Source organism: Ictidomys tridecemlineatus, chromosome 11 (assembly GCF_052094955.1).
Source record: "Ictidomys tridecemlineatus isolate mIctTri1 chromosome 11, mIctTri1.hap1, whole genome shotgun sequence".
Classification (NCBI taxonomy): domain Eukaryota; kingdom Metazoa; phylum Chordata; class Mammalia; order Rodentia; family Sciuridae; genus Ictidomys; species Ictidomys tridecemlineatus.
The window spans coordinates 111,732,918-111,753,773 of NC_135487.1; the positions used below are offsets into that span (position 1 = coordinate 111,732,918).

The 20,856-nt window shown below is 44.4% G+C and overlaps 1 protein-coding gene across 7 annotated transcripts in view; it reads right to left on the reverse strand.

Moving 5' to 3' along the window:
* Znf697 (zinc finger protein 697) overlaps positions 1 to 20,856 on the reverse strand; it is a 29,155-nt gene continuing 8,299 nt past the window's right edge. For 2 of the 7 annotated variants that reach the window (XM_005334940.5, XM_078027107.1), the window contains exons 2-3: positions 6,199 to 6,439; positions 1 to 4,723 (exon numbers count right to left, since the gene is read on the reverse strand). In XM_005334940.5, the coding sequence (XP_005334997.2) occupies positions 3,312 to 4,723; positions 6,199 to 6,439 (1,653 nt within the window). In that variant the 3' untranslated portion in view covers positions 1 to 3,311. Of the gene's footprint in view, positions 4,724 to 5,365; positions 5,906 to 6,198; positions 6,440 to 8,605; positions 8,698 to 11,850; positions 11,969 to 12,604; positions 12,818 to 20,856 lie in introns of those variants that run through there. The other 5 variants (XM_078027105.1, XM_078027106.1, XM_078027110.1 and 2 more) reach the window with 5 other exon arrangements.

Genomic DNA, 20,856 nt, shown 5'->3' on the forward strand with positions numbered 1-20,856 from the left:
TGACAGAGTAAAAGACTGATAAGGATTTAATGACAAATATTCCATATTGATTGATGAACATTAGAATACTGTCCAAGGAACCATCATTAAATAAAATGACCTGAAAACAAGGCAATTCTCACATACACAAAGACACTCACATAAAACCTGTTACTCTTAAGATTATTAAATTACTATTTTAACAAACAGATGTAAAATAACATTACAGTGAAGAAAAATGTGCACAAACTTCAGAAACACAGTTCAGATTGTCTATGAACACAGATTCTTAATTTGTACTTTTTTTCACATATGTACAGCCTCTTGATTGTACAGAGACCACACGGCTCAAAGGGTTAACATCTCATTTACTTCTTCCAACTTAGAACTCAAGATTTAATCCAAACCATTTCACATCTAAACTGCTCCAGGTTTTGCTTAGTGAAGGGCAGCAGAGGAAGCCTGCTCTGGACCAAACTCACCAGGGAACAAATACTAATAATTCATTTGCCTCCGTCGTCATCAACAAGTTGGAGTAAGGAATCTTTAACACCATCAAGGATGAACTACAATTAATAGGGTTTACCAAAAAAAAAAAAAATACTACTATTCTAAAACTAAAGACAAGAAACAACCTCCTAAATGTATTTAACCTCACTTAATGCAGGTATTTTCCCCGAAGAAGTGTAAGAAAAAGGGACTCACATATTAAATACACCCTGGGAGTGGGATTTTGATGGTTATACAGCTTTCTTCTGCTAAAGGCTTTGCTCATAGAAAAGACACTGACATGATGGCTGATTCTCTTATCCACGGTAATAGAAAGAACAGAGGCAAATGAAGTTCAAGGATTTCTACTGCCTTTATTTCACATAAACTTCAATCTTCACCTTCCATTGAACCCTCTTCTCAAAGCTGCTGATATGTGATATATTTGATGCTGATGAGACTGTGCATAATGATGGCAGCAAAAGACCAAACAACCAATAAAGTAGATAATCAATCCATGAGTAATCAAAAGTTGGAAGAGATTTCACAGGCACAGACTTGGAAGAACTTAAAACAGATGGAAGAGGTAGATGTGCATGGGGAAAAAAAATAAAGGAATAAGATTACCTATAAAGTGGCTACATTATTTTTAGGTGATCTTATACACTTGGTATTCAATTTAGATTACAAGAGTCATTATAAATAATGGAAATGTAGTTTGCTGGTATAACTCTTGATTAAAAGAAAATTGAAAAGAATTAGTGTATTTTGAAATTATCCCTAGTATGAACATCTATTTGTATTTATGAATAGCAGTAAACTAATTCAGAGGGCAAGATCAACAGGCAACACACAAACCCAGAATTTGCAGAATTTTTTTCAGTGTTCTTATAATGACAAAAACATGCTTTTCCACAGTCCCCAAAGTTCTTTGCTAGAATACAACAGATCAAGTATAAATTACTAGCATTCACAGAAACTTTGCTAAATCTGTAAAAACCATCTTGTAGCTTTTTTTCCCCCCTTCAACTGTGTCCAACAGTTTATGAAGATGCTTCTATGAATAGTACAGGGTAACAAATGTTAGTGAAGAAAACAATACTGTTTCCCACAATTCTAACTTCTAAAGGCTAACCTAGGGAAGGGACTTTCAGCATATGGAACTGAAATCTATACAAAAGTCATCTAACTACAGCCCTCTACTAGAAACGCAACATAACTAGGTCACTCTAATTAGGTGACAAAGACCAGCTTTGTCAATAAGGACTTCTTTGGCCCTTCTAGGCTAGCTTTGAATTTTTAATCAAAGGTAAAAATGTTCAGTGTCCTTATTTTTTATATATATATATATATATATATATATATATATATATATATATAAATCATGACAGGTATGTCTTCCTAGCAGCTGAGCTGGAGAACACAAAAGGTGAGGCCATACCTCTTCACACTGTCCTCAGCCTTTGTTCAGGTCAGCCTGCCATATTCCTGCCCCCAGGCTTTCCCTAAGACAGAGGTCATAATACTGATTTAGCTCACAAAGATGTGAGAAACAACTAACAATCATTAAAAAGCATAAAGCACTTTGCAAATACAAAAGTGCTATTTTGGCATCTATATAACAACTAGAAAACATTCATTGCTTGTGCTATTTGGCAATTTTGCATTTACACCTCTCCCTGACTTTGCCCTCTTTGTGTAAAGCCTTGAGATTTCCACTGTGCCTCCACATGAAGAAAAAAAGAAATTCTTGCTTGAACTAGATCCCTCATCAATATGAATGGAGTTGGGGGTGAGCGGGGTACACATGCAAATTGAAGGCAAAAAGACAAAGGAGCCTTGCATTCCAACTTGTGAACTTTGCTTTCCTGGATTTTTCATATACTGCCAGAAAAACCTCCTAAGCTAACTGACTTCTGTAGCAGATCATTAGGACAACAGCTTACCATCTGGGGTTCACTTGAAACACAGACATCAAGCTGACCTGGGAAGGGGAAGGTCACTCGTAGCTGAGATTGTTCCATTTTCCGGATTACAAGTGACACCTTAAAGAAATACTGGGCCTGGCACACACCTGACAGAGGGCAAGGGGCAGGTCACCCACGTAGATGATTTTGACCTAGCACAAAGTTAGAGGGTGTTCAAGGCAGTATCAAGGAATTGGAAGCAAGAGCAGGATTTTTCAAGAGATCTAAGAACCAGTTACAAATGTATTTCTACACCCTAGAAGTCGCCCCTTGAAATGAGGTGTGTAGTTTTCTTCCCAGTTTCCCTTGGATGCCTCAAAATAGCAGCTAACTGTGGCTCAGAGAAAGGAAGAGTATACTAAATATCCTCTCCTTCAGGATGGACAAGAGTCTCCTCGATTATAGCTGATTTGGGAGCTCAGGGCAAACACTGGCTTACCACCTGGTTGGTAATTATTTATACCCGCATTATACTTTATTCTCACTCCAACCATACTTCCTCCCCTGATTCCCCCAGGTCATTGTAGCCCAATCTACTCTATTGCCTGCCATCCTGTTTCCCACCCCCACTCTCCAAACCCCCTTCCTCAAGGTCCTCAAATCACCTAATCCTCCAAGCCCCTTCACTCCCTACAGGGTATATTTGAGGAAGTCGTTATCAAACACATCTCCCAAAAGTTTCTTGGAGCGGAAGTAGGCAAAAATATAGCACCCCAAAATAACAACTCTTACTGGGGACTCCTTAACACTCAAAGGCTCCTCAGTCACTCTCAGCTTGCCCCTCCCGCCCCTTCCCCACTTCTTTCAATAGGGTTTGTCCCCAGGACACCTATTCCCTACATGCTTCACAGAGGGCGACCTCCCTCCCACCTAACCCTAGCACAGGTGCAGCTTCTGGTGCTGTGCAAGGTGCGTTTTGTAGCGGAAGCCTTTGCCACAGCCTGCGCACTTATGCGGCTTGTTGCCGGTATGGATGCGGCGGTGGCGGATCAGGTGCGAACTCTGGATGAAGCTCTTGCCGCACTCAATGCACGTGTAGGGTTTCTCGCCGGTGTGCGTGCGCTGGTGCTGCGTGAGCGTGGAAAAATCGCTAAAGCGCTTCTCGCACTGGCCGCAGCGGAAGGGCTTCTCGCCTGTGTGCACGCGCAGGTGGTTCACCAGGTGCGAGTTGCGCCCAAAGCCCTTGCCACACTCGCGGCACACATAAGGCCGCTCACCCGAGTGCGTGCGCTTGTGCGTGAAGAGGTGCGAGCTGACGCTGAAGGTCTCGCCACACTCTGAGCACATGTAGGGCTTCTCTCCTGTGTGCACGCGCTGGTGCTTCACCAGGTCCGAGCGCCAGCTGAAGCGCTTGCCGCACTCGCTGCAACCATGAGGCTTCTCGCCCGTGTGGATGCGCTGATGGTTGGCCAGATGTGAACGGCGCACGAAGCCCTTGCCACACTCCCCACAGGCAAAGGGCCGCAGCGCTGCAGCACCTGCACCGCTGGCGGCCGCGTGCGCACGCCTGTGGCTCAGCAGGTGCGAGCTGAGGCTGAAAGCCTCACCGCACTCCGGGCACGGATAGGGCTTCTCACCGGTGTGCAGGCGCCGGTGTTTGAGCAGGTCCGCGCGCCAGCTGAAGCTCTTCCCGCAATCGGCACACAGGTTGGGCCGCTCGCCAGTGTGCAGGCGCAGGTGGTTTGTCAGGTAGGTGTTGCGGCTGAAGCCCTTGCCACACTCCCCGCAGCGGAAGGGCTTTTCGCGCGGGGGCCGGGCCAATGCGGGCCCGGCTCCAAAGCCCCCTGCCACGCCCATCCCCATCATCCCCACCACAGCTCCGCACTCGCCCGCCAGGCCGAAAGGCTCCAGGCTGGCTACCGCGGCGGCCTCTGCCAGGCGGTGAATACGCTGGTGCTGTAGGAAAGCGGCACCTGGGCTGAAGCTCTCCCCGCAGTCGGGGCAGATGGTGGGCGCATCCATGATGCTAGCCACCAGGCTGTCTAGCTCCCCGAGATCCATGGCCATGGGGTGGTGGAGGCGGTGGAAGCGGCGGTGAGCAGGTTTGTCACCTCGGTGGCGACTTCCCAGGGACAGGTGGCGCCTCCAGGGAAGTATGGGAGGTGGCGGCTGCTCTTCTTCCTCTTCCAACCTATTCTCTCCAGTACTTTCCTCCTCCTCCTCTTCCTGGGGACTCCGGGATATGCTGTCTGATTCAGACAGACCTGGGAACATCCCCATGTCAACCACACCAGGCTGATCATCTTCCTCATGGAGAGCAATAGCTTCCTCCTCACTCAGCAATCCCTCTGCAACATTGAAAAGAAAGCAGAGGGGCTTACTGACCTAGCGCTCAACAAGATAAGACTAGAGGAAAGGAGCTTGGACATAAGGGTGTGTGGGCCAAGGTGTAATGCACCTCCCCCAAACGCTCCCAATCTCCACCCAGCCCCTTACATTCCAGCCCCGCACCCACTCGGTTCCTCCCAGAAAAGGCCTAAGGAGTGTACACTCTCTGCAGACTTTGCTACTTTGTTTTCCAGTTCTTCCACAGGCCCCACCCAGCGGAGCTTTCTGAATGCAGGAAATGGCAGAGTCTGTGCCAGGTGGAACTCCTTGGGATCTCGATCTCCAGAGAAAAGGTTTTTCACTGCTTGAGAGCTACCAGTGCCTTGTAAGGCTATTTCCTCAAAAGAAAAGGTCGGCGTAGCTAACCACACACACACACACAAAAAAAAAAAAAAAAAAAAAAAAAAAAGCAAAAAAACAAACCACTTGTCCTAACCAAGCCCTAGACCGACTTTCAAACGCAGTATGAAAAAGAGGTGGCACGGGAAAGGGGCAAGAGGCTAAGATGAAGCAAATAAATTCCATGCATATATGATTATGAACCCAGCTTTTTAAAACTGCAGCCTGGTACAGCTTCAGGTGAAACAACAAACTAAACTCACCTTCTGGTCTTGTCTATGGATGGGGGAGGAGAGTGATGACAGAAGGAAAGAGGCTAGAGCTATGGAGCCCAGGCTGGAGGCTGCTTCAAGGATACACACCTGTTAGTGTTTAGCTACTTTATCCCCAATCAGAGGGCACTCCAGGAAGTTGCTCAGTTATGGAAGGCCACAAGCTGTGTGCACTGTGGGGGAGGGCAGCAGGGAGTCTGGGACTTTGTCAGGCGGTAAGGAATGTAACCTTACAGTCCTAGCATAGAGTATTTCAGCTCCTTTCTGACCCTGGGGCATGTACTCAGCTGGATAAAGTAACAAATGCCCAAAGACAGAAACCAGGAAGTGGATAAAGGTCCAGCTCTCAGGTCAGGAATGGCAAGAGATTTTGTAGAATTGGGCACTCTGAAATCAGTCACATGAACCTAAACAGGTCATTTAACACTGTTCACTTGTCTGCAGAGGAGGTATACCTGCATCTGGATACTTTGCTCAACACTGTACTTAGTAACTCTTTAAATTCAGCAGCTCATTTCCAGCGACCCTTCCAGTGTCACCTGAGTAATTGTAGTGCTGTTACAACTGGGAATTAACAGTGGTGATCTCTACTGTAAAGTGCTGTACCCATGTGTGAGCCTCTTCACCAATGCCTACCAGCACAGCCCACCTCAGACTGGACTGAAGAAAATAATGTGCCCAAGGACCAGTACTAGAAAGGCTAGGTTAGTACAGAATCCTGCTTAATGGTCTCTAGAAAGCTCCCCCAAAGATAATGCTGCCCCTGTTGGTAATTCTAGAAAGCAAGATGTGAATGTGAGTGGGGGAAATTCCCACCTCCTCACCTGTGCAGATGTTGGACAGGACTTCCCTTCTCCTGAAATCCTCACTGAGAGCTTCCTCCTGGGGGTTGGAGCCCATCTCCAGCTCCAGGTGGCCTCTTTCTTCTGCATCCTGTGAATTCAAGCCCATTCCTCTTTCTTCTGGGTCCCCTTCCCTGTCCTCCGTGTTCTCAAAATCGGAGTCCATCGCTCCGTCTTCTGAGTCCTGGTGTTCACACATACCCTGGTTATCTTCTTGCTCCATCTAGGAAGAACAGAACAACAGTGGTGACCAAAGATCCCTCCTCCAGACAAAACTCACAGAAAAGTCACTTCAGCGTCCACTTTGCTCACCATGTCTGGCCTTGATCTCCCCCCCATCCAGTAAAATTTCTAGACTTCCAAGTCCCAGATGGCAAATCTCTATTCCCCACCCTGTGTAAATTTAAGGTAAACAACTGGGTACAGAGGAGGACACCTGGATAGTGGATGAATTGTAGCAACCTCATTGGTCCCAGACTTGGTCTGCTTCTGTCTGTGAAGTACATATTTATTAGTGTGGCCTTATAGTTTAATCATGAGGTAGATATCCCCATTTTTATAGCTGAAAAAAAAATGTAAAGTTCAAAAAGAAGACCTGTTAGCCTAAGGCTCCATAACTCATAAGAAATAGAGGGAAGATTAGACCAATTTTTTCTAGCTCAAAATTATATGCTTTCCTTACTCTTATTAAGCTTGTCCTCCACAAGCCCATAACAATCTTATGAGTATTTTTGCTAATTATGAGAGGGCCTTTATGGAGCCAAAAAAAAAAAGTACAGTCAGGACACAAGGATAACTAACATCAGTATGGTAACGTCCTACATCAGACCATGACTTCAGTGGCACCACCAACCCTGGCTTTGTGGCATTGATCTGCTACATTGCTGGGAGCTGTAAGCCAAGATGATTCAAGGATGTTAGCAGTTCTGTTGGGGGCAGAAGGCAGAGATGCAAGGGCTTCCTAGATTAGAAACATTTCTGTGCTCCCAATTACATATTTTGCAATATCTGAATCGAAAGTAAGCTTTAACAGGAACATGCACGAGGGACAACTGATAACCCTTCTACAGAAGAGGCCAACATGTGAACTACAGGGAAAAAAAAACATCAGATTCCTAAGCCTTTTGTAGATGTCAGGTTTACATCTCAAATACAAAGGGCCCCCTGCCAAGACTGAGCATTTGGGCCCAAAATAATTTATTTCTGCTATCCATCACTCCTACAGCTTGGCTCAAGGCAGCAAAAACGGTTTCTAGGCGGAGGAAGTTGGACTATGACTTTGCGAGAGACTACCACCTCAACAGTCCCCAAACAGGAATGCAAGAATATGGCTGATGAGTCCAGTCCCCAGTACTACCAAAAAAGAAAAAGAAATAATAATAATGAAGGTTGAGCAAGATGCTTTTTCCTTGGCTGGGAACTTTTCCTGCCTCTGTTGAAGTCTTCCCTGAGGCAGCCCTGGCTCTGCAGACCCTTTGGAGTGGAAAGCCAGAGTTACAGGCAGAGGAAATTCCTCTGGCTGGGTCAGCCTCAGTGTAGAGACCACAAGGCACTGTCAATTAACCTCTCATTGTTTTGGAGTCCTCATCAGTACAAAGAGGGTAATGTTACTTAACCTTGCTCACAGGGAGAGTGTCAAGAGGAAACTAATTAAAGATCACTTTGGAAAACACTACTAAGAATAATTGATGCTTTGTGAGTTTTCCAAATGTGAGATACACATTATTCTCTTTTTAAGTCCTAATGCTGGTCTAGCATACCTCAAAGACACACTGGCTCCTCTACAATTCTGCATACACATTAGCCTGACAATGTATTAGATTCTTCTCTCAGCAGTGAAAAAATATAGTCCCTAGATTAGAATGAAAACAAAAACAATCAGGTTCTTCCCTTAAATGTTTTGGATGCCTGAGCATGATCTGTCAATAGCATCCTACAGTGCAGCTGAGTTCCTTTAGAAAGTACATCATTTAAAATACCAGGTTCCCAACGTTGGCTCCTGATTCTTCTGTTAGGCTGTAGGAGAAAAGATCTCCTTAAACCACAAACCTTTTCAGAGGTGTATCCCACAAGAGACTATTGTCCCCAGTCACTTCAGCCCATCACTCTTGCCTTCTGCATGCCAAACTTGGACTCAAGTCTCTCTCTATAATGCTCTTGAGGTGTGGACAGGCAACAGTCAGCTTTGCTAGTGTCGGAAGGCAGTGGAGAGGATGGGTGGTAGGGAAGGGGGAACTAATCAATGGTTTCTGCCAACTTGAGGCCAGCAAGAACTTCATACCGCTAAAGGAATGAAGCACATCACTAGAAACTCATAAAACAGCAAGGTTCAGTGTCCAGCATGGCCTAGATTTAACTGCAGCTCTCTACCCAGAAAGGTGGGACCAACCTGGCAAGCAAGGAGCAGGCTTCTCCTCTGACGCATTTTAAGGACAGCTTCTTAGCACCTCAGAAATGGCAAGAAGACAATCAGGTTTGTGATTTCTTGCAAATCAAGAGAGCAGTCATACCAGAGAAGTTAAATTCAGAAACATGTTTTTTTCAGATTTAAGGGGGATGACATACGTTCGAGAGCCAGAGTCCGAGTGGCCCGCTCAGGACTGGCATACGAATTCACAGTGCTGCCACGCTCAGAATCAAGGCAGGTATACCCCCCATAAAAAGGTATGCTCTAAAGAGTGTCGAGCTCCTATCACCCAGAGGCAACATTCATGACAGAACTACTCCAATCTGCTCAGTGCAAAACTAGGAATCTATACACCCATCAAATGTATTCAGTTCCATTTGTGCCATCACACACTGGGGTTAAGCAACCATCAAGTCATGGAGAAGGCCATGTGGGGGTAAGGAAGGGAACCTGATGAAAGTAGTTGGTTTAAAAAATTACCTCTTTGTTTATTAATAGATGTATGCTAGCATATATATTTGCACATGAATACACAGGCTCAGAGAGGGTGACTAGAAGAATATTTGTTAAAATGTTAAAAATCTCTTGTTTACCTTCAGGGGATTTTGCAGCTATTAACTCATTTACACTTAACAAAAATCCAATGAGGTTTGGCTGTTTCCAACTTCATAGACCAAAAACAGACACAAAAATGATGAGGCCAACATCATACACAGACCTGCAGAGAGGGCCCATACCCTGGAAATCCAGAGCCAGTGCCCACATTCTTAAGCAGCTTCTGTAAGTTTGAAAAGTCATGTCATCTTGTGTGCATCTGTATTTTCTACAGTAAACATGTGGTTTTTAACTGGGAAAAAGGCCAATGTTGTTGATAACCTAAATTATATTAAAGAAAAATCCCTATGATTTTTTTTCTAGAAGGAACAAAAAAGGAAGACGAGGAGTTGTGATTTCCTCATTCTAGAAGACCTGCTATTCAGAAATGTTATCTCGTCAGTGGTGTGACTGAAGTGTCAGTCAGCAGATATTCAAGCACACTTTGTTCCAACTCCTTCCCCACTCATTCTCAAAATAAAAACTAGCAATATGTTTCCTTGGGCAAGGCCACGGTTGGATAATGAGTGGGTAGCGGGACAGTTTGGTGGCTTTGTGACCAGATTAACCTGGGTTCACATTCTCTGCTCTTTGCCAGCTATTTGACCTTGTGCAAGCTGCACGACCTTGCTGAATCTCAGATGCTATAGCCTTAAAAACAAGGATGCCCCCCACCTACCTTGTATGGGTATTTGAGAACCAAATAAGATTGGTGTTTTATAAAAGCCACTGCTTTTAGCCTCTTAGAGACACAATCAATAGTAATTTGACTACTGTAGTAAACTTTAGCCTATTTCTTGATTTTAAAAATTACACAGGTTCACAGCTGTTTACACTGAGAATGGCCTTCAATGAGTACAAGCAGAGCTTCCCTCATTCCTGCTGCTGAAGGCTTAATGAACAACCCACCAAATGAACAAAGGAGCCCGGGGTGGGGGGCGGCTAGCAGCACAGGGGAGCTAAGGAGAACAGGAAAGTTTATAGCTGATGAGGCATATATGGGTCTAAAGCTGAATGAGGAACAGGCAGGTGCTTCAAGAAACCAACACCATCTGCAAGGGAGCTAGCCACCCCCTAGTCAGAAGGAATAGAAGACTAGAACAACAGGGAAGTGGGAATAGCCAGGCAGACAAAATTAATTCCACATTTTATTCTAATCACTGATAGAAACAAAAAAACTCTCTCTGTGGGAGAGAGCCCTGGTTGGGAGCAGCACAACCACTGTGCTGTGTGACTGTGGGTAAGTATTTGCCCCCTCTGGACTTCTACTCAATGAGGCATTTGGGTTTGGGTTTGAATGTGTCGGAGTCCTCTGGTGGTCGTGTGTCACATACTCTTCATCTGGAGAGGCACTATGGTCAGGCTCAGGAGACAGCTTCTCCCCAGTGTGGCAACTCACACCCCCCCCTAAAGATCCCCTTCACCTTTACACAGCCTTTGACTGCTGGTCACATCAGTCAGGGTGGCACTGGGCAACCTCCCCAAGACTGTTCCAATCCCGGTTTCTAGAGCTTAACAATATTTTTGTGTCCCTTCCTCTACCCCAAAGTCTCGAGTCAATAAAGAACACTCATCACCCTATGAAAATGCTCGAGTGCCTTCCAACCGTACTCAACCCTACTGAAAATGCTAATCAGCTCACCTGAAGACTTTGCTGCTGAGTGGAGGGAAATGTGATAAAGTATCTTTGAAAAAGAAAAAAAAAAAGAGCGTGAGGGAGGGAAGTGGGAGAGGGGAAGTAAAGCCAGTGTAGAGCCAGAATTAGAATTTAACTGAGTTTATTATTTTCCCAATGGCTACCTGCAAAATCTCGGATTTGAACAGAAGCCCCACTATGAGTTTAACTGACGTTCCTGTGAAGGGGATGGGGTAGACAAGCACACACGTCTCTCACACCTTCCTGGATTTTACAGAGAGAAAGACTAAGACTAGGAATAACAGCCAGTGTCTCCGCTTCTCAGAGATAAATCACTGGTTGCCCTCTCTCATCTTGGGAGCATTTTGGGTTTTTGTTTTCTTCTCGGGCCCCACACTGCTCTGCCACTTCCCTGCCAGGAGGTCACCTACTGCAATCAGGCTGGGAGCCAGTGTTCTATTGGAATAGATCTATGTGTCTATACTACAATTGAACAGGTCCCTCTCCACTGGCTGGTAACTGCAGGTAACCATTTTCTGTATGAAGAACACTGAACAGGTGGCGTATCTCCTAGCCACAGTCAGGACTCCAACTGTCTTTTGGCATTTTCCCCTCCTCCTCCTCCTCCTCCTCCTCCTCCGCATGGGAGCAGCTAGTGAGAGCCTTGGACTAGGGAAGCAAAAGGGACGGCAGTTGTGCCACCACACCTGGCAGCACCAGGCAGGGGTGGCCCAGTGGGGAAGGAGCCGGCCAGTGTGAGAACAGACCTCCTTGCCCATCCCTGAGGACCCTCGCAGCCCCTGCTGGTCTGGTGGGGAATCATGTGCTGTGCTGCTGCGCCCACTGCCAAGTGGCCCGCAGCCAGGCCGGCAGGGCTGTCATGTCAGGGAAAGGAAGCAGCCGGGTGGGCAGAGGGCCAGGAGCAGCTCCCACTCAGCCGCCTCCAGGCTGTAACTCCTTTCCTGTCTCCCACTCGTCTTACAGGTCCCTTCCTTACCTCCTCAGTGGGGTGCTGGGAGGTCCAGCAAGAGTTGGAGGCGTCCTCCTGCCACTTCCCATACCCCCTGCCTACCACCGTCTCCCAAGGGAATTTTCCATAGCAGACAGGGACACCTGATTGGATTAGAGGTCTGGAAAAACAAATTTAGCCCGTGGTTCAAAGGTCGACTTCAACACCATAACTGGGGTCTAACCACGGATTCCAGGGGGTTAATCATTTGTCCATTTAAAGCACCAACCGAGTAAACCGTCAACTAGCCTCCCAGGGGACATGGCGGTCAATGTCCCAGCCTCATGGTGAGCTAACATTCAGAAAGATCTCCAAAGACAAAGCTACCTGGCTGTCTTTGCAGGGCATGCCTCTAGAGCAGAGAGCAACAGTCTTACACAGACGGTGTCCCCATCGAAGGTAGGCAGCTGACTGTCCCCTTAGCTGGCTTTCCAAGTCACACACTCAGATCGTCCAGCCTTAAAGGCCAGCTGCCCAAGTGGCAGACTGCACGTCAGGTGAACATTAATCCCAGACAGAGAACACCAAAAGATGACTGCAGCTAAGTGCTGACCACTCTCCAGACAACAAAAGCTAAAATAATAAGGTTTCTGCTTTGCGGTTACTGCTGTTTTTTGTGGGGAAGAGGGAAGCCCAAGTTCACAAGAGGAGGTTACTTGCCCAGCGCACACAAGGCACTAGAATCAGGACCCAGCAACACACACACATACAACCAAGGCAACAGAGAGATCAGTCCACAAACCCACAGGTCAGCGCCAGTCTGAGACTCCTTCCAATCTTTGTGGTCAAGATGAGGACAATGTCCTTGTAGCCAGACATTTCCTGTCCATTGATTGGGTGAGGGCCCCTCAGTTTGTCACAGCTGCCAAGTCTCCACCACCATCGCCACCCAGTTCCCTCTTTGCACAATAAGACTTAGTGCAGTGCAGAGGCAGATCTTTAGTATACTTGAAGTTAGACTCTCTGCACTCAGGTGAAAAGTCACCAAAGCTAAAGGTCCTCATGCAGACATGACTCATCTGCATTCTAAATTTACTGATGAGAACATCCTACCTGAAACAGGAATTCCTTCTGTAATTTTTTTTTTTTTTTTGGTCCCCTGTGCTTGAAATTATACCACAATTACAACCTTTACACATTAACTTGTTTAGTTTTTTTTCTTTTCCTATGTAGCAAGGGAAGCCCAAGGCTATCCTCAGAAGAATGATCCTTACACAACCTTTTCTGCAGCTGGCTCAGATGTTCAATGTTTGTATTCATGAAATGCAAACATTTTGGAAATCTCTTGGCTCAAACTCCTTTTACAGAGAATAAACTGAGGCAAAGAAAAGGAAAGAGTTACACACCCAAAGGCAGGTGATAGAAGAGTTGTGGCGGGAATCTCAGTTTTCTCATGGCCTTGCCAATGATCTTTGCATCTCTCTGATATAAAATGCCTCCTTAAAAAACAGTCAAATAAATCTGGGACATACATCTGCCCCTTTTATCCTTTCCCCTCTGTTTGAGTCAGGGTTTTCCTAGAGAAACAGAACCAATGGATGGATATATATTTAGAAAGAGATTTATTATAAGGAATTAGCTTTTGCAGTGATGGAGGCTGGCAAATCCAAAATCCGCAGGATGGGATGACAGGTTTGAAGACCAAGAGTAGATGCAGTTCTTGGCTGAGGGCCATCTGCTAGAGAAAACCCTCCTTGCTCAGGGAAAGCAGTTTTCTTGTTTCATTTAGGCCTTCAACTGATTGGATAAGGCTCATGCAAGTTGTGGAGGGCAATCAAGCATTACTCAAAAGTCCACTGATCTAAATGTTAACTTTATCCAAAAACACCCTCACAGAAACATCCAGGATGATGCTCAGCCACATATCTTGACACCCTGTGGCCAAGCCAAGTTGACACATCAAATTAACCATTGTATACAGCTTAAAGAAAAAGTACCATCTGCAATAATCCCATCATTATTCAAAATTTACTTCTGAAAACATCTTTTTTCATGAAAACCATTATTACATACAAACACTTGAGTAGAGTCTCAGAGTTATGTGCTGAAGAGGACAAAGGGGAAGAATCAAGATTAATCTTAAAGTATATGCAGGCATGAGTATGTGTACACAGAAAGAGGTTCAATTTAATAATCAATTTCTCTGAAGGAAAAAGAGAAAACATGGAATGTGGAAGGATCTAGGCAAGATGTAGAATGTTAATGAACAGCCTCGTACTAGAATCTTGTGCTAAGGTGGCCAGATGGGGTCAGGTAACCTCAGGAAAGCTTTCCCAACCCAGAGATTCCGAGATCCTCTTTCTACTGGAATGAACAAACCTCGAGAGAATATTCCTCATTCCTCATAACAAAAAGAGAAGTGTTGGGACATTTGATCTCCTGCCTCTCACTGCACATTCAACAGGAAAACCCGCCCTTCCAACTCTCTGCCCAGAATAACTGGTGTTACTGATGAGGAATGGCTGGTGTATTCCGGCCAGCCGGGAAATGCACCCAGTAAGCGATACTTCTGCATGTAACTGGCCAAGGTCTTCCCATAAAGACATGGCAGGGGGAGAAAATGTAAAGAAGTCACTTTGCACACACTTAAAAACACCTTTTTAAAAATAACATACTTGTTTTACTCATTTCCTTAAAAATAACAGATAAGCAAAACCTAGATTATAGGAAACTAAAACACACAAACCAGCTTCTTCAATACCAATATAAAACGGTGACAAAAATGGCAAGAAACAGAAGCCTAAGTGCTTATCAACCAACCTCACAGCAGAGACCTTGGATGAATCCCAATTCACATTAACAAACTACAAAAACAAAGTATAGGACCACTGAAAGAGCTGTGAATGCTGATTAGATATTTGCTATTAAGCTTCGTTTTTTAGGTGCTGGTATTGGGTTACGTTTGCAAAGATTTCTTACATCTTTAATACATGAGATATTTACAGGTGAAATGACATGTCTGGAATTTGCTTCAGTGTATTTCCAAGGCAAAGGGGAACCAGGACGTGTTGATGGAACAAGATTGGCTGTATACCGACCTTGCTGAGGCTGGATGGTCGTATGTGTACATTTATACGTTCTCTTCTATCCACTATTATATTTGCTATAAAACTTACTAAAGAAGTTTTAAAATGGAAAACCAACTATATTTTTTTTTCTGAAACTTAAGATCAATTACATTCACTTACATTGTGAGTAAAACTACAGAATGTCAATGATTTCCACAAAAGAAATAGCCTGCTTTTACAAACCATACCAAATCAGGAGTGATTACTGTGCTCCTGGATAGAGCTCATGGGAAGCAGGGACCGGAGCTGTGAAGTAAGAGAGCAAGGGAAAAAAGAAAAAAAAAAAAAAAACAACTTAAATTTAATGTTTTTGGGTCTCTCCCCTCCACCACATTTTATGAGATTCAGGAATAGCTATTGCGTCCAAAATAGAATCCGAATCCTGTTTCCACTTTTATCTACTTTCATATTTTTAAAGGACTCAAAGGACGCTGTCAGCTAGTGCTTATTCACTTCTACCATTAATTCAGTAATTCTAGACTGAAAATTCAAAACCAAAGGGAAATAAACCAGGCTAGAGGCCCACGTTATGACAACCTTTGAGGAATTAACCCAGGACAGTCACACGGAGGAAATGATGGGAGCATCCCATGGATTAAGTACTTCAACAATGGGTCACACCCAGAATGATCTTCTAAGGGAATGAGAAATGTAAGGGCATGCAAAGATGAAAAGGAGGATAATAGCAAAAGTCATGTATGAAAATGCAATCTCCTTGTGCTGAGCCTTGTCGGGAACAGAATTACTAGCCAAACGGGAGAACTTTAAAATGTAGATAAGTGTCCTCCTCAGAGAAATTCAGAGGATGCCATCCAAACAGACTCATACCACAGTACAGAGACAGGAGCTAGAATGTATGCTTTATTTTAGAAACCAAAAGCTTGCAGATTATTTTCTTTCCGGCAATGGTGCACACAACTAGTCTCCAAGATGCTGCTTTCCTCTAGGAAGTGATGAATCTGTCTCTAGAAGGAGGCTGTGAGTGTCCAGGGCTCATTCATAACTTGAACATCACAGCCACTGAGACCTGTCTGTCTGGTCTCCTACGCCCCTCCTGTGCTAGTTCCTATAGCATTTCCCAAAGAGCAACAGCACCACTCAAACTTGTAAACAGAATATTCTTCCTGAGCATGGGTTCTGGGCCTGGGTTCTAAGCCTTCAGAGCTCAGGAATACCCTGAAACTTACGTAAATGTGTATGTGGACACTTCTTCCACAGAGAAGGCTCACGGCTTTTCCTTGGCCCCCGAAAGGATCCACGGAACAAAGACAAAACAAACACAAATCCTGTTATAAACCACCGCTCTAAAGAACTCATAATACATTACAAATCATTAAAATATGCCAGAAGTGATCCAGAGTAGTTTTGGGGAAGAAGAGCAACTTCGCCACTATGTGCCACGAGACCTTCTGTTGGGCTGGCACAGAAGAGAAAATAATGGCAGTAAGCCCCAAACCAGGCAGCAGCACACACCCACAATGTGCAGGGGATGGAGAACAAGACCCCTAGCAAAGGCAAACTGTCTGATCCAGTCTGTGATCTCAGCTAGCAGCCTATTTTGCAGATGAGCCCAGCAGAGAGGATCTAGAAAGGTAAAATGAATTACCCTTTAGCACCCCACATAACAGCAGATACGAGCTAGCATCTCAACTTTGGTTTCCTTCTCCCCTTGATACTCAACCTAGTGGTACTTGGCTAACTGGGACTTTGAGATGTCGGCTTCCCAGCAACATTAATTCACCTGCTTTTCAAATCATCTGTGTTATCTGGCAGGTATATTCACAGAGAGGGAGTTTGCTCTTAGAGTCACTAATACACTGCCTCTCTGGGATATATCCCTAATTTATAAGTCTGACCCCGGTTTTATGGGTCCCTAGCTGCTTACTTGGGCTGTGAGTCAAATCACATTAATCAAACCGTAACCTACTCAACACACAAAATGCTTTTGTTAGTTAATCCTCTTCTCGGAGGAAAAAAGAATTAAGAATTAAAATCTGGCCAAAGTCACCAACTCATTCCTAACAAATCTTCAAAATGTCAGCAAAGTCATCTTGCCGACAAATAATATCATGAGAATTCCTGGGTAAAGAAGGGGATTCTAAAAGTTACACAAAACTCTCCAAGAATGAGAGACCCAGTTCAGGATTAACAGGAAGTCAGGAAAGTAAACTGGGGAGATCAAGCACCCAGCTCATCCAATATGGGTCTTTAGGGCAAATCTTGTTTCTTGGATTCTTCTTTTCCATGACATCTTTTGCCCCAGATTTAATAGTTTGCATTGAGGCCGAGGACATAGCTCAGTGGTATAGCACTTGCTTCACTGGAATCACAAGAAATCAATTAATTACCTACTTTGTCTTCCCTGAGTAGGAGGAGGTATAGAAATGGGCTAGGTGGCAGGGCAGGCAGCTCATAAACTGAACTTTGCTGAAGAGAATATACAGAGATGATGAGAAAGTCTCACCACTTTGGATTAAAAATTTCTTTTAAAAACCTCCCATTATCCAGATCAGAAAAATGAGGACCAAAGAAGATTCACACTTTGTTGGAACTCAGGAAGGTATGCAGTTGGTGGAGAATTGGGACTACCACTCAGGTTACCTGATTCCTTCTACACACAGTCTCCCTGCATCAGGTGCTCTCCAGCCTGCTCTGACGTATTTATGGACTTAGTGCTCTGACTTGCATGACAGCATTTTGCTGCTTGCTGTTTTCCTTCCCCCACCTATCTCTTTTGGACTCCTGCTATTTTTTTCCCCTATTGCGACTTCAATAAGTTTTCTTCTTAAAAAAAAATTTATATATATATATATATATATATATATATATATATATATATATATATTCTTCAAACTTCTATCTGACCCTCTGAAATGGGTCAGATACAAGTTTGAAGAATATTTGTTAAGTCAACAAATAATCTGAAATGATCTCTGACTTAGCAAGTTTAGGATTATCTATTGCTTTCACTAGAGAAATACAGAACATCTTGTTGGCTAGAAAAAGCAGCTACTTGAATCAGCACTTACTTAATAGGGTGTCATGGTAAACACCAAATAACTTCGAGTCCTTGATATAGTACCTGAAAGAAAAGTCAGAGAGAGAGGAACACAGAAAGCCCATGAAGCTGTAGAGGTGGTGCAGACGGTACTGATTATGCTATTTTAAAACAATCAGAGTTTTTTTGTGGTTGTTTTGTGGTGATTGTCTAGTGTCTTAAACTAAGCTACACCCCTGTCCATCCAAAAGGATCTTTAAAGACATTCTTCCATTTTAACTATGAAACCCTCTCATTAAAAAGGAGACTTTGTCATCCTGCAGTATCATTTTTTTTTAAAATGCCTAAAACCAGTCATCAAATTACATATTATATAACATTTCCTCCAGTGTCATTTGTTTTGGCCAAATAAGTTTTCATTTTGTTTTTTGCTTTTGGTACCTGAGAATTGAACCCAGGGGTGCTTAACCACTGAGCTACATCCCCAGTCCTTTATTTTATCTTATTCTTTTTATTTTTAAAGAGGGTCTCACTGATTTGCCTAGGGTCTTCCTAAATGGCTGAGGTTGGCTTTGAACTTGTGATCCTCCTGCCTCAGACTCCTGAGTTGCTAGGATTACAGGCATTCACCACTATACTCAACCCAAATAATTTTGGGGTTGGGGGGACTTGGAATTGAACCAGGGGCTCTCTATCCCTGAGCTATTAGGGATAATAGGAATCCACATTCCTATTTTTAAATTTTATTTTGAAACAGATCTTGCTAAATTACTCAAGCTGGCTTTGCAATCCTCCTGCCTCAGCTTCCCAAGTAGCTGGGATTACAGGCGTGTGCCGCTATGGCCAGCTAAGGTCAAACAGATCTTACAGGCTACTGGGTAAAGGAGGAAAAGTTGCCAGTGAGCCCTGGTCAAAGCTAACATCACCCCACACACCAGTTTCCCCATGAGCCTGGACTTCCAGGTATGAGCCAGCTCAGCAGATGATATTAACTGCTAACTTGAGTAAGCCAGGCTCCCATCAATAGCAGCTTTATTTTTCTGTCTTCCAAATCCTCTGGTCACATCTCCTGTGATCTCACCAACAATACTGTAAAAGGGTCTGGCATTATAGCTCAATAACTGGCCACAGAATTCCCATCAAGATGCTCTCCCTGGAAATTCACTCTGTGCTTGGCCTCCCTCCGAATGAGTACAGAAGAATGAGCGATGATCTTGGGAATGAGCGATTCTTCTTGTACTTCACACTCTACCCTGTCTCCTCTTCTTACCTTACAAAACAGGTCAATTTTCAAGGGTTTGTTCCACATTTTCTTCTGTCTCTCTCAACGCTTTGGCATCTTCCTGTAGTTTTAAATATGCACCTGCTCTGGCCAGAGGCCTCACAAAGTTGAACCTTTGACCACAATCCCAGGCCTGCACTTCAGATCTACATTCCTAAAGATGCCCCAGTGTTATAACCGAAGATCCAGAGTCCCAAAGTGCTGCCATGCACATCCCAGGTAACAAGGGACAGGAGGCAGCTGAAATAAGGAGAAAAGCACACACTATGCAGTCAGCAGTCCTAGGTGCATTCAGAAGACACCACATTTACACCGTATGCCTCGGGGACACTCATTTCACCTCTTCCAGTCTTAGTTACCTCATGGACACAATGTGCCAGAACAAGCCACCTTGAAAGGCTATTGTAAAGATTAAATGAATTTCCATTTGTAACTCGAGTTATCTGACCTGGGTCATTTCAAAAAGTTCCCAAAAGCTTGCTACAAATCAGCTCCGACAAGTGTCCACTCCTGTTAATGCCTTCTTTGTTCTTACTTCTCAGGCTCAAAACCCTGGAGTCAACTTTGACCTGTTCCTCACCCCTTTCAATCAAACCAGTTGCCATATCCTTCCTTTTTGAGTTTCTCCTTTTATTTCATTACCACTCTCACGGGAGTGGACACTCACCTAGTTAACATGTCACTCCCTTTATTCTTCTTTTCAGAAACCCCTAAATTACTGCACAAGTAGCACAGACTCCAAGTCTCAACAAAGTAGCCCCTGACTCTCCTTCTTCACCTTAACCCCAGCCCCAAAGGGCTGCTCTGCGTCCTGCAGAAGGCATTGTGTTTTCCTGTCTTGCCACGCTGACCCTCCTCAAGAAATCTGGGATGTCTGTCCCTTCCTGGAGGGAAGCAGGACCTACAGTGGTGAAAGGTTTGCGCCTCAGTTTTTCATTTATAAAATGAGGTACTGGTGGAACCGACCTTATAGGAATATTTTAAATGTTCCGAATTATTTCATTTTGTATGACTCCTTATGATATACTTTTCCTTATCACATCCTGCCTCATATTAGTTTGAAAAATAAATATCAGACTTAATAATGCATACCTTACTGTGGGCTCTCCCTCTCCCCCATCACCTCCCAACCATAATTCCTTGTGTTCACAAGTTGTGTTATAGTGATTCCACCACACCATGGGCCCTTGCGTACTTCTTGAAATGAATACAATTAGGTGAAATTATTTCCTTCCTTGAGTCTCAAAGGGAAAAACAAAAGAGACTAGTGACCTAACCAAAAATCACAGCAGGTAAGGCAGGGCCCTGGAAACAAGCTAGCTCTCCTGACTGCATCGGATAGCCCGTCAGCACCCAGAGCCAAGCATGCTTAATTATCCTGCTTAAGAGGCAGTCATGACAGAAAGTAGCAATTAGCTTCAAAAGTTAGACAGAACGTTCTCCAAAAAGAATTCTGCGTTCCTTGGTCAAATGTCAGCAGCCCTTGTCTGTATCAAATGGCCCTGTGGCTCCCTCCTCCACTCCCTGCTTTTAACCCTTGCTTCAGCTGTGCAAAGAATGGAGGTAGGGAGAGCTGTTTGTGTTCATGGTGCAAAACACTCCTCCACTCTCCCCTGATCTAACAGATCAACTGCTTCTCTCCCATC